Source organism: Meriones unguiculatus, chromosome 4 (genome assembly GCF_030254825.1).
Source record: "Meriones unguiculatus strain TT.TT164.6M chromosome 4, Bangor_MerUng_6.1, whole genome shotgun sequence".
NCBI classification, from domain to species: domain Eukaryota; kingdom Metazoa; phylum Chordata; class Mammalia; order Rodentia; family Muridae; genus Meriones; species Meriones unguiculatus.
Genome location: NC_083352.1, coordinates 54,905,651 through 54,917,423, shown reverse-complemented (window position 1 = coordinate 54,917,423; position 11,773 = coordinate 54,905,651). Strand labels below are relative to the sequence as shown.

The window sequence follows — 11,773 nt, the reverse complement described above, 5'->3', positions numbered from 1 at the left end:
ACAGTTGGCCATAAATCTCAGCATCTTCTTTGATAGTCTGCAGGGCAGAGCCTTTCAGAGGCCCTCCGTGGTGGGTTTCTAGCTTGTTTCCTGTTTTCTTCTTCTTCTGATGTCCTTCCTCTTTGCCTTTCAGGATGGGGATTAAAGCATTTTAGTCAGGGTCCTCTCTCAAGCCACTATGCTCTGTTTATAACGCCACCAAAAAAACACCACTCAGTGAAAAGCCTTGTCCTTTGTTTTGAGGATTAAGTGTTGTACATTCTAGTGAGAGCTGAAAATTCTACAGCTAAGAACTGGAGCCAAGAACTCAATTAGAGAATTGATCCTATGTAAATCATTAAGTAGAATGAATGGTGTTGTGCACGTGGATTAATAGAGGAATTTATTTCACACAAATGAAATCATTGAAGTCATTATTTCAACAGTCATGTATATACAATTAAAACGAAGCAAAACATTAGCTACATGGTTTTTAAGCATCACAAAAAATATATTTAAATACTCATTTTTTAACAAGTGGCTTTTTTACTTATTTCAATAGCTAGCGATCTAAATGCTGAAATCCCTTTATATTGATTGGGTAGAATATATTACAACTTCAGAATATTGCAATCATTTTTTTCTAGTTTTGATAAACTTTTACATATAATCACAGTGAAAATATTTAAAATGCCATATTTGCAAAGCTTCTATGGTGATATTTTAGATGGTTTACATAGTTTTCTTTTCACACTTTTTCGAACTTTGCCTGAAAGGACTCAGACAATTGTTCAAATGCTAGAACAACGTTGTCGTCTTCATTTTCACAGAGTTCACGCAAGGAGACACTACAAACAGAAGAATATATATACATACCATTAGTCAACTAAATGACATTGGGTATTTTAAAAGACGGCTGTCCTGTAAAATGAGAATTTGTTAAATCAGCATTAAGAAACTCGTGAGCAGGCATGAAGAAAAGGAAAAGAAACACACAACTGTATGAAAGAGTCACATACTGGGAAGACTGAGGACCGCTGCTATAGATGAACAAAGCTATTTCTTTCTGCTCTTGAATGCCTCAGATTTACTCTTGTATTAAAACAATCCACGTAGGCCTGATTCAGCTCTGACCAAGGAAATAAAACAAAGAACTACTTAAGGACCCAATAATGATAAGATTTATGGTCACTTGAAGTGACAAAATAAAGAAACACCATGAAGTGCATGTAGATTTGAGGGGTTGGGACGATGGTCATTTAAGTAGGTGACATTATATGACCAATGGAGCCTATGGACTGGAGTGCTCACATAAAGTTTGATGCTGCCTGTGATTTACTGGGCTTTGTTACAGGAAGAGACAATGCTATCATAGTCAGAAAAACCTTGAAGATAAATATGGGCTGCAGCAGGAGAGTCAAGAGCAGGTACGTGGAAATCTGATGGCTCCTCAGAAGGTGTTCTAAAACATCGAATATTTGACACGATATTACAATTGGGATCATTGAGACCATTAGAAACTTAGATTGGTGATGCTCCAGAATCGTTCTCTGTTGGAGGGCACTGTCTGAGTCTGAGACTCTATCTGGGTGGAATTTTAATATCGGAAATATTTTGGAATTAATTATATTACAGAACAGAACCAAGAGGCTGTAGAGAAGGAGAATTCTACAGACCCTCTGAGAAACTGAAATGAATGGTTTGTAACAGGCTTATTGACACTTACACACCTGCAACATGGAAAAAAATCAACATATTAAAATGACAATTAGATTTCTGAAAAATATGAAAGTAATTACTTAAATATGCAACATACCTGATAGATTTAATGGTAAGGAAAAAATCTTTCAACAAGTAGTAAGCATCCCCTTCATGTAGCCTAAGTGACAGAAAAACTGAAATTAATGGTACAAAATTATTTATTATTAATGTGTAAGCCAATAAATTAGGGCTGGCTCAACCAGGGTCACAGAAGCTTGTTGTTGTTGTTTGTTTTGTTTTGTTTTTGTTTTTTTTTTTTTTTTTGTATTTTATAAAGGGTGGCTCACAATTGGTCAACATGCTAAGAATAAGTCACTGCTGAGCACTAATTTCTACTTGGAGCATCTATGTCACCCCACCCCTTCAAGGCTCAGAGAACATCACAGAAGAGGAGTCAAAAAGAAGTAAGAGCTAGAAGTGAGGGACGGGTTGTGAAATGCTATTTTCTGGGTATGAGGTGACTCACAAACTCACAGCAGCTAAGTTTGCCTCCACTGGGTCTGAACAAGATGGGGCCCATTCATATTCAGTTATGGATGAGAAATGGGCTCATGGGACAGCTAGTTCCCAAGGAGGCATGGGGTCCTACAGGCTGAAGAAGGGAGAGTCATTTTTGTTCAGTATTGTAGTCACTGATGAGTCCCCTGTGTTCCAGGAGATAGCTCCAAACTCATGCAGGCAGCCCTGACAAAACTCAGTGGGTCCCAAAATGAAAGCAAAACAAAATTAGAAGACACACACACACACAAAAATGGAGACTGACTTGCTGGAGTGGGGTAATACAATCGGGAAGAGATACAAGGATGTGAAGGAAGTAGAGTCATAAGACTTTAACACAATTATGAAATCATTAGTGACTAAGTTTTAAAAACAAAGAAAAGTATAATCAACTACTGCAATAGCTACTTTACTCACAATAATAACTAGGTCTTAATAAACAAAAATGTTCTGGGGTTCTGAGGACTATCAAAACTTTTTATACCGTAACTTAGGATTGATTTTAAGGATTGTAGTAAGGATTGTCAACCATCTGTTTAATTCCTTAGTGTATCTGCCTCCAGATGTATGTGTTTAGCACTTGCACCACTATTTCCCTGCTCAGAGATATTTCCCTGAATATTTCCTGGAGGTGAATATGTAGTATACTTGACATGACAACTGTTTCTTGAAATTAACAAAAGAGAACGTGCCTATTCACCTGGTCTAATCTCACAAGGGGTCCATGCTTACAGAACTTAAGCACATATGTGTTCAGTCGCAGTTCTCTTCCTGCTGTCCAATTTTCATGGGCACAACACTGGATCTTGAATGTGGTTCATACCAATTGTGTGCAGGCAGAATGACCTAAATAATGCTTGGTCCTGCTTGTACTTATACAAATGGCTTCCCTGACAATAAGCTAAAGCAACTGTCTCATACCCAACATACCTAGATATGTAAACTTGACACTAAATTCTCTCAAGCATTAGATAATACCATATTGCTGTTTGTTGTTATGTTAAAAATACCAAATGATGCCTAAGTAGAACTGTAAGATAAAGATATATTTGAATCATCCCAAGGATACATTTAGAGTATATATTTAGGTCAAGTGAGATAACCTAAATGTCAAACTTTTGCTGCTAAACTAGAAATAAATTGTATAGACTATGTCATCATCTTTGCCATCTATCTGGAAGTGAAAATCTAATAAGCTTGGCATGACTAACCATTTCTTGGAATTATCAGGATAGAACATACCTATTGTCCTGGACTAATCCCAGAAGAGATCCATGCTTATAGAAGTCAAGTGCATATGCATTAAGTGGCATTTTCCTTCCTTGATTGTCCAATCTGTGTGGCCAGAGCACTGGGGCTTGTTTGTGATTGATACCAATTGTGTGCAGAATGACCTAAAGAAATACATTTTTTAAATGGTTACTCATGTGGACAAAAGGCTTATGACGTAGAACTTGTAGTTATATCATCATCAATGACTTTCAAGAATACTGTGTGGATAGAAGAGCAGGTGTCCTCTGCACGTACTGAGACAATGCATCCGAGAGAGTGGTTTAGCCTTGCCTGTGATGATTACTACCCCCTCATTATGTAATACCAACATTTCTAGGGCATGTACACCAGTATTGCTGGAATAGAACAAGACTGACTAGGAAAGAAAAGCTAACTGAAAAAAATTAAAGTCTCCTTAATGATTCACAGAATACCTTTGTGAGACTATTCAGCTGAACAAGTCTGAAGATCTTCAGAATCATCAATCAACATAAAAAGAATAGAGATGGAATAGAACAAAAACAATGAAGAAGAAGGAAAAGAAGAAAGCAAATAATAGTTTTCTGTGTCTGTTCATTTCTGCAAACCTTGCCTTATGTAAGCAGCAGGAGCTCTGACATGGGGTCAGTGATGCTGTAAACTGGCCCCAACTAAAGTGAGTTGGGAGTCATGGGTAGTCATGAATATTTTAATATTTCTATTTTCTTAGGACCCACAAAATCTACATCCAAGAGAAATGCACCCATGCACCAGACATTAATACCAACCATGTTTGTAGCAACAAAGAACTAAAAACAGACCAAACATTGACAGAAGACAGAGTAATGCAGTTTTATATTGTAAAGTACTGGTGTGCAGAAAATAATCTAGAGCTTCATGTCAAAACATGAGTGAATCTTACAGACATAAAACTAAACATAGAAAAAGATACACTTATGAGACTATAATTAACCATTCCTTCATTTTTGGAAAATAAAACAAAAACATAAGTAAAAAGTTATTTATTTGTAAAATAACTTTTTTTCAGCAGAATGTAATCAAGTAACATGAATCTAAATACCTATGCCACTTGCTTCACAGTGAAGGAAAAAGAAGCTAAAACTGTTTCCTAGAACTCTGTGGGCAGCAAGGATGACTAGTAATGAGGTCCTACATTCTCCTAGGTCTTTTCTAACTGATGCTGATTTTGCAGCAACAAGAAAGAGATTTTCTAGTCTATTCTTGTTGTATCACCACCCTTCTAATCATCATGGAAATTTTACATATAAACGGGGAAATAAGAATGATTGTTACTGAGGGGATCCAAGATGGTGGCTACCAGCACCACTGTATCTGAGGGGCAGAAGATCTGAAACTCCGAAATTGCTCAATGGAGGAGCAGCTGAACCCAAAACAATGACATCGAGGCTTCCAGGGAGAAAGGGGACAAACCCTGAACTGAAACCAATAGGATACAGGTCAACCACGGACTTCTCCATGGACTTATCCTGGGGACTCAATTCCCAGGCACTTCCCCTTTAACGTGTGGAGGCAGCAGCAGAGGCAGCAGAGGCCTGCAGTACACACAGCTCCTAGCACAGAGCACAGTGCTGGCTGCTCCAAGTACAGATCCCCCTGCTTGAGATTTGAGACAGAGAATACACAGTCCCCTGGCATTTCCCCACAATAGGCCTCCCTTCTCCCTCCTTGGTAGAAGCTGAGGCTGCAGATGTGGCCCACAGCACCAGCCACAGAGAACAGAGTCCTGTCCACAGTGCCCATGGCCCCTAGCACAGAGAGCGGTGCCGACGGATCCACCAGGCCTTCCAGATCCGACCGGCCTTCCAGAAGGCACCTGTGCCAGTGGCCTCCTAGTTCTGCCACAATGGCTGGACTCCCAGGGGACTGCAACACCAGACCCCAGGTTCTGCGGCAACATAAGGATTCTTGGGACAGCATTATCAACATTGAAGTCCCTGAACTGCGGGTCTACCAGTGAAGTCGAGGCAAATAATTACTGGAGCCCAGACAGATCTGAATACCAGAACGACAGTATGACAGGACTGTAGACCACTGAGGTATTCAGGAAATCAGCACAGGTTCATTGTGTCCGCAAACTGCACCCACTAACAGCACTAGCATCCACACCCTCCTGCACCTGTTCCCCCCACACACATTCCAAGCATCTACATAGCACTCTCTCCTTCAAGACACACTTCCACACACATGCACAAGCCTGCTCCCCCGCAATTGCGATTCTACACCAGCAGCTTTTCTTCCCTTAGGTACAGGTGAAACACCAACATACAGTCTCAAACCATTGGACCTCTCTCATCTTCCTGAAGAATACTCCAGACACCAGAGAAAGACAGATACAGTCTGAAGTACAAACTCCAGGAACAAACAGTGAAGGTTACAGATAAGCAGATGGCCAGTGTAACAACACACCCAAAAAAAATGAGGACATCATGGCTCCACCAGCAACCCCCAAAATCAATGGATATTTTAATTCATCAGCAACACAGGAAAATAACTTTAGAGCTATGCTTATCCAGTTATTAGAAACACATAAAAAGAAAAGAACAAATCTCTCAGAGAAACAGCCACACAAGTAGTGGCAAATAAGAGGAAACAAACAAAGCTCTCAAAGAAATAGCCACACGAGTAGAGACAATTAAAGAGGAAATGAACAAAGCTCTCAAAGAAATACAGATAAATACAGCCACACAAGTAGAGGCATAATTGGTGGCATATAAAGAGGAAACAAACAAACAAACAAAAAAGCTATCATAGAAACACAAGAATCCACATTCAAAAAGATGAAGGAAATGGAGCAAGATGTGAAAACAAAATTAGAATCAATAAAGAAAACACAAACAGAGAAAACCCTGTAGCTGGAGAACCTAGAGAAAAGATCAGGAACCACAAAAGTAAGCATCACCAACAGAATACAAGAGATGGAAGAGAGAATCTCAGGTGCTGAAGATACACTTGCTGAAATTGATACTTCTCTCAAAGAAAAAGTAAAATCACAAAAGTCCCTAACACAAAACATTCAAGAAATCAAGGATGCCATGAAAAGACAAAATCTAAGAATAATAGGAAAAAGAAGATAGCAGGTTCCAAGGTCCAGAAAATATTTTTAAGAAAATAATAGAAGAAAATTTTTCTAACTTAAAGAAAGAGATGTCCATAAACATACAGAAGCCTACAGAACACCAAAGAGACTAGACCAGAAAAAAAAATTCCTTATGTCACATCATAGTCAAAACACTAAACCTACAGAACAAAGAACAAATATTAAATACAGCAAGGGAAAAAGACAAAGTAACATATAAAGGTAGACCTATCAGAATCACACCAGATTTCTCAACAGAAATTATGAAAGCCAAAAGGGCCTGGGAAGACATCTTGCAGACTTTAAGGGACCACAGATGCCAACCCAAACTACTCTACCCAGCAAAACTTTCAATCAACATAGATGGAGAAATCAAAATATTCCATGACAAAACCAAATTTAAACAATATCTACATAGCAAACCAGCCCTACAAAAGTTACTAGAAGGAAATTCCAACCCCACAAAAACAACTACATCCAAGGAAACATAGGACATAGGTAACTACACAACAAAAAAATCAACAGAATGCAAGCAATGAAACAGAGCAACACCACCAACCCCACATCAAAAGAAAGTGACATTTGTCTTCACTAGTATCTATCAAAATCAATGGATTCAACTCTCCAATAAAAAGACACAGACTAACAGAATGGTTGTGGAAACAGGATCCAACATTCCTCTACATCCAAGAAACACATCTCTGAAACAAAGGTAAACACTACCTCAGAGTAAAGGGCTGGAAAAAAGTTTTCCAAACAAATGGATCCAGAAAACAAGCTGGGGTAGCTGGGGTAGATCATCTAGACAGAAGCTAAATAGGGAAATAAAGGCACTTGCAGAGGTCTTAAATCAAATGGACCTAATAGATGTCTACAGAACTTTTCACCTAAACTCAAAAAAGTATACCTTCTTTTCAGCACCTCAGGGAACCTTCTCCAAAATAGACCATATAGTTGGTCACAAAGCAAGCCACAGCAGATACAAGAAGAATGAAATGATACCTTGTATTCTATCTGGCCACCATGGACTAAAGCTGGACCTCAACACAACAGAAATAGCTAAAAGCCTACACATGTGTGGAAACTGAACAATTCCCTACTCAATGACAGCTGGGTTAGGGAAGAAATAAAGAAAGAAATTAAAGATTTCCTAGAATTCAATGAAAATGAAGGTACAACATACCCAAATTTATGGGACACATTGAAAACAGTGCTCAGAGGAATATTAATAGTACTAAGTAACTACAAAAAGAAATTTGAAACATCTCATACAAGCAACTTAATGGCCCACCTGAAAGCCTTAGGAAAAAAAAAAAAAGAAGCAGCCACATCCAAGAGGAGCAGACAGCTGGAAATAATCAAACTCAGGGCTGAAATGAATAAATTAGAATCAAATAAAACTATTCGAAGAATCAATGAAACCAAGAGCTGGTTCTTTGAGAAAATCAACATGATAGACAAACCCTTAGCCAAACTAATTAAAAGGCAGAAAGAAACTATCCAAATCAGCAAAATAAGAAATGAAAAAGGGGACATAACAACAGACATTGGAGAAATCCAAGTAATTATTAGGTCTTACTACAAAAGCTAATATGCCACAAATTTTGAAAATCTAAAGGAATGAACAATTTTCTTGATAGAGTCCATTTACCAAAATTAAATCAAGATCAGGTCGCTCTACATGAGCCACCACAAAAATTCATCCAGAGAAATCTTTCAGCTGATAAATACCTTCAGCAAAATGGCTTGATACAAAATTAACTAAAAAAAGTCAGAAGCCCTTCTATATACTGAAGACAAAAGGGTAGAGAAAAAAATCAGGGAAACAACACCCTTCACAATAGCCACTAATAACAAAAAGTACCTTGGGGTGACTCTAACCAAGCAAGTGAAAGACCTGTTAGAAAAAAACTGCAAGTCTCTGAAGAAAGGAATTTGAAGAAGATATCAGAAGATGACAAGATCTCCCATGCTCATGGATCAGTAGGATTGACATAGTAAAAATGGCCAACCTGCCAAAAGTAATCTACAAAATCAATGCAATTCCCACCAAAATACCAACACAATTCTTTACAGAACATGAAAGAAAAATTCTCAACTTCATACAGAGAAACAAAAAACCCAGAATTGCCAAAATGATCCTGCACAACAACAGATCATCTGGAGTTATCTCCATCCCAGACCTCAAGCTGTGCTACAGAGCAATAGTAACAAAAACTGCATGGTATTGGCATAGAAACAGAAAGGAGGATCAATGGAATCAAATTGAAGACCCAGAAATAAGTATCAAGTATCTATAGATACTTGATTTTTGATGAAGAAGCCAAAACCATTCAATGGAAAAACAACAGCATCTTCAACAAATGGTGCTGGTCTAACTGAATGTCTATATGTAGAAAAATGCAAATAAATCCATATTTATCACCCTGCACAAACTAAAGTCGAAGTGGATCAAAGACCTCAACATAAAACCAGACTCCCTAAATCATTTATTAGAAAATGTGGGGAAGAGCCGAGAATTCATTTGCACAGGAGACAACTTCCTGAACAGAACACCAACAGCACAGACTCTAAGATAAACAATCAATAAATGGGACCTCATGAAACTGAAAAGTTCCTTCTGTAAAGTAAAGGATCCAGTTGTCAGAACAAAACAACAGCCTACAGACTGGGAAAGGACCTTCACCAGCCCTATATCTGACAGAGGTCTAATATCCAGAATATATAAAGAACTGAAGAATTTGAAAAGCAACAAATCAAGTAATCCAATTAAAAATGGAGTACAGAGCTATATAAGGAATCTTCTGTAGAGGAATACAGAATGGCAGAGAAAGACTTAAAGAAATGCTTGATGTCCTTAGTTACCAAGGAAATGTAAATCAAAATGACCCTGAGATTTCACCTTTCACCCAACAGAATGGCCAAGATCAAAAACCCAAGTGACAATACATGCCGGAGAGATTGTGGAGAAAGGGGAACCCTCCTCCATTGCTGGTGAGAATGAAAACTTATACAACCACTTTGGAAATCAATATGACACTTTCTCAGACAATTAGAAATAGCACTTCCTCAAGATCCAGCTATACCACTCCTAGGCATATATCCAAAAGATGCTCAAGTACACAACAAGGACATTTGTTCAACCATATTCATAGGAGCTTTATTCGTAATAGCCAGAACCTGGAAATCACCCAGATGTCCCTCAACTGAGGAATGGATACAGAAATTGTGGTAAACTTACACAATGGAATACTACTCAGCAATTAAAAACACGGAAATCATGAAATTTTCAGGCCAATGGTGAGAACTAGAAAAGATCATCCTGAGTGAGGTATCCCAGAAACAAAAAGACACACATGGTATATACTCACTTAGAAGTGGATACTAGACATATTATATAAGATAAACCTACAAAAATCTGTACACCTAAAGAAAGTGAGCTAGAAGGAGGACCCTGGGTAAGATGATCAATCCTCACTCAGAAAGGCAAATGGGACAGACATTGGAAGAAGGAGAAAACAGGAAACAATACAGGAGCCTACCATGGAGGGCCTCTGAAAGACTCTACCCAACATTGTATAAAAGCAGATGCTTAGACTCAGAACCAAACCTTGGGCAGCATGTAGGGAATCTTAGGAAAGAAGGGGGAGATAGTAAGACCTGGAGAGGACAGGAGCTCCACAAGCATAGCAACAGAACCAAAATATCTGGGCACAGAAGTCTTTTCTGAGACTGATACTTCAACCAACGACCATTCATGGATATAACCTAGAACCCCTGCTCAGATGTAGCTCATGGCATCTCAGTATCCAAAGGGGTTCCCAAGTAAGGGGAACAGGGACTACCTGTAAAGTGAACTCAGTGGGTAGCACTTTGACTGCCTCCCCTGGATAGAGGAGCAGCCTTGCCAAGCCACAGAAGAGGTCAATGCAGCCCATTCAGATGAGACAGACTAATCTAGGGTCAGATGTAAGGGGAGGAGGACCTCCCCTATACATGGACTTGGATAGGGACATAGGAAGAGATGAGGGAGGGAGGGTAGGATTGGGAGGGGAGGTTGGAGGGAGCCACAGCTGGGATACAAGGTGAATAAACTGTAATTAATATAAAAAATAAAAATGTAATTAAAATAATTATTTTTCTTTCAAAAGTGTGTGTGTGTGTGTGTGTGTGTTAAATATAGCATTTATATGCTGCTAGAATTCCAGAGCCTCAGCAGCATTCTGATACAAGACACCACGAATTCCAGAGCAAAAGCTCCACAAATCCAAACTAATAAACATCAGTGTCTCCTTACATGATCTGGAACTCCTGGATGAAGCAAATCCACATCAAAGTTTCCAGACAGACAGACAAATGGTGAAACTGCCACTCTTCCCTCCACACAGTTCATCAGGTGAGACACAAGTGGTGAGTCTTCACACTCCTTACCTGTGAATTCTGAACAGAATAAGGTAAGAAAGATCCCTCTTCGGTTCTTGTTTGAATTTCTTGTCTGTTGTTCCTTTGAGAGAAGATTTCACTCTTCATCCCTTGGAGGCCTATAACTCTCTGTATAAGCCAGGTTGATCATAGAGATCCCCCTGCTTCTGAATGCTGGAATTAAAGGCAGACTTCACCATGCCTGGAAGATTTATTTTTAACTGTAGCTCAGTGCCAAGTCTCATTTCCTTTTAAGAGAGCTAAGCCATGCTAGATAGGAAGTCATTGAACCTAGCCGGCACCACACAATGAAGACTGAATTGGTATATAAAATAGAGCCTAGCCAGTTACATTCATTAAACGTTAGCATTTGTATTAATATCACTTTCGCAAAATATGTACTATGCTTTTGATCAGTAAAAAGTTATTAAACTAGAAAATTTTCTAAATGGATCTCTTACATTTAGAAACGTTTCCCTGCTGAATTCACACTTGGCCTTAGAATCTTCTCAGATATAGATTCACCAGGTACTAAGCCTTCCAAATCAGACAAAACTGGGCATGGTCAGAGTACTGTGGGAATAGGCTAAATGCGGTGTTCTAAGAGTCCGCCATCAGTAGGTTTGGGAATGGTTATGAGAATATGTATATTATACATTACTGTTCTTAGAAAACTCAAGATCATAGAACCAAAGTGGGCTTTGGTGTGTCACTGAGGCAAAGCATCCACCTGCACCCATCTCA

The 11,773-nt window shown here is 38.8% G+C and overlaps 1 protein-coding gene across 7 annotated transcripts in view; it reads right to left on the bottom strand.

Moving 5' to 3' along the window:
- Window positions 1-356: 356 nt before the first annotated feature.
- The window catches only part of Ddx60 (DExD/H-box helicase 60), a 103,872-nt gene continuing 92,455 nt past the window's right edge, over window positions 357-11,773 (bottom strand). For 4 of the 7 annotated variants that reach the window (XM_060381840.1, XM_060381841.1, XM_060381845.1 and 1 more), the window contains 4 exons: window positions 10,905-11,047; window positions 3,481-3,632; window positions 1,796-1,858; window positions 357-827 (listed from right to left, as the gene is read on the bottom strand). In XM_060381840.1, the coding sequence (XP_060237823.1) occupies window positions 728-827; window positions 1,796-1,858; window positions 3,481-3,632; window positions 10,905-11,047 (458 nt within the window). In that variant the 3' untranslated portion in view covers window positions 357-727. The other 3 variants (XR_009591399.1, XM_060381843.1, XM_060381842.1) reach the window with 3 other exon arrangements.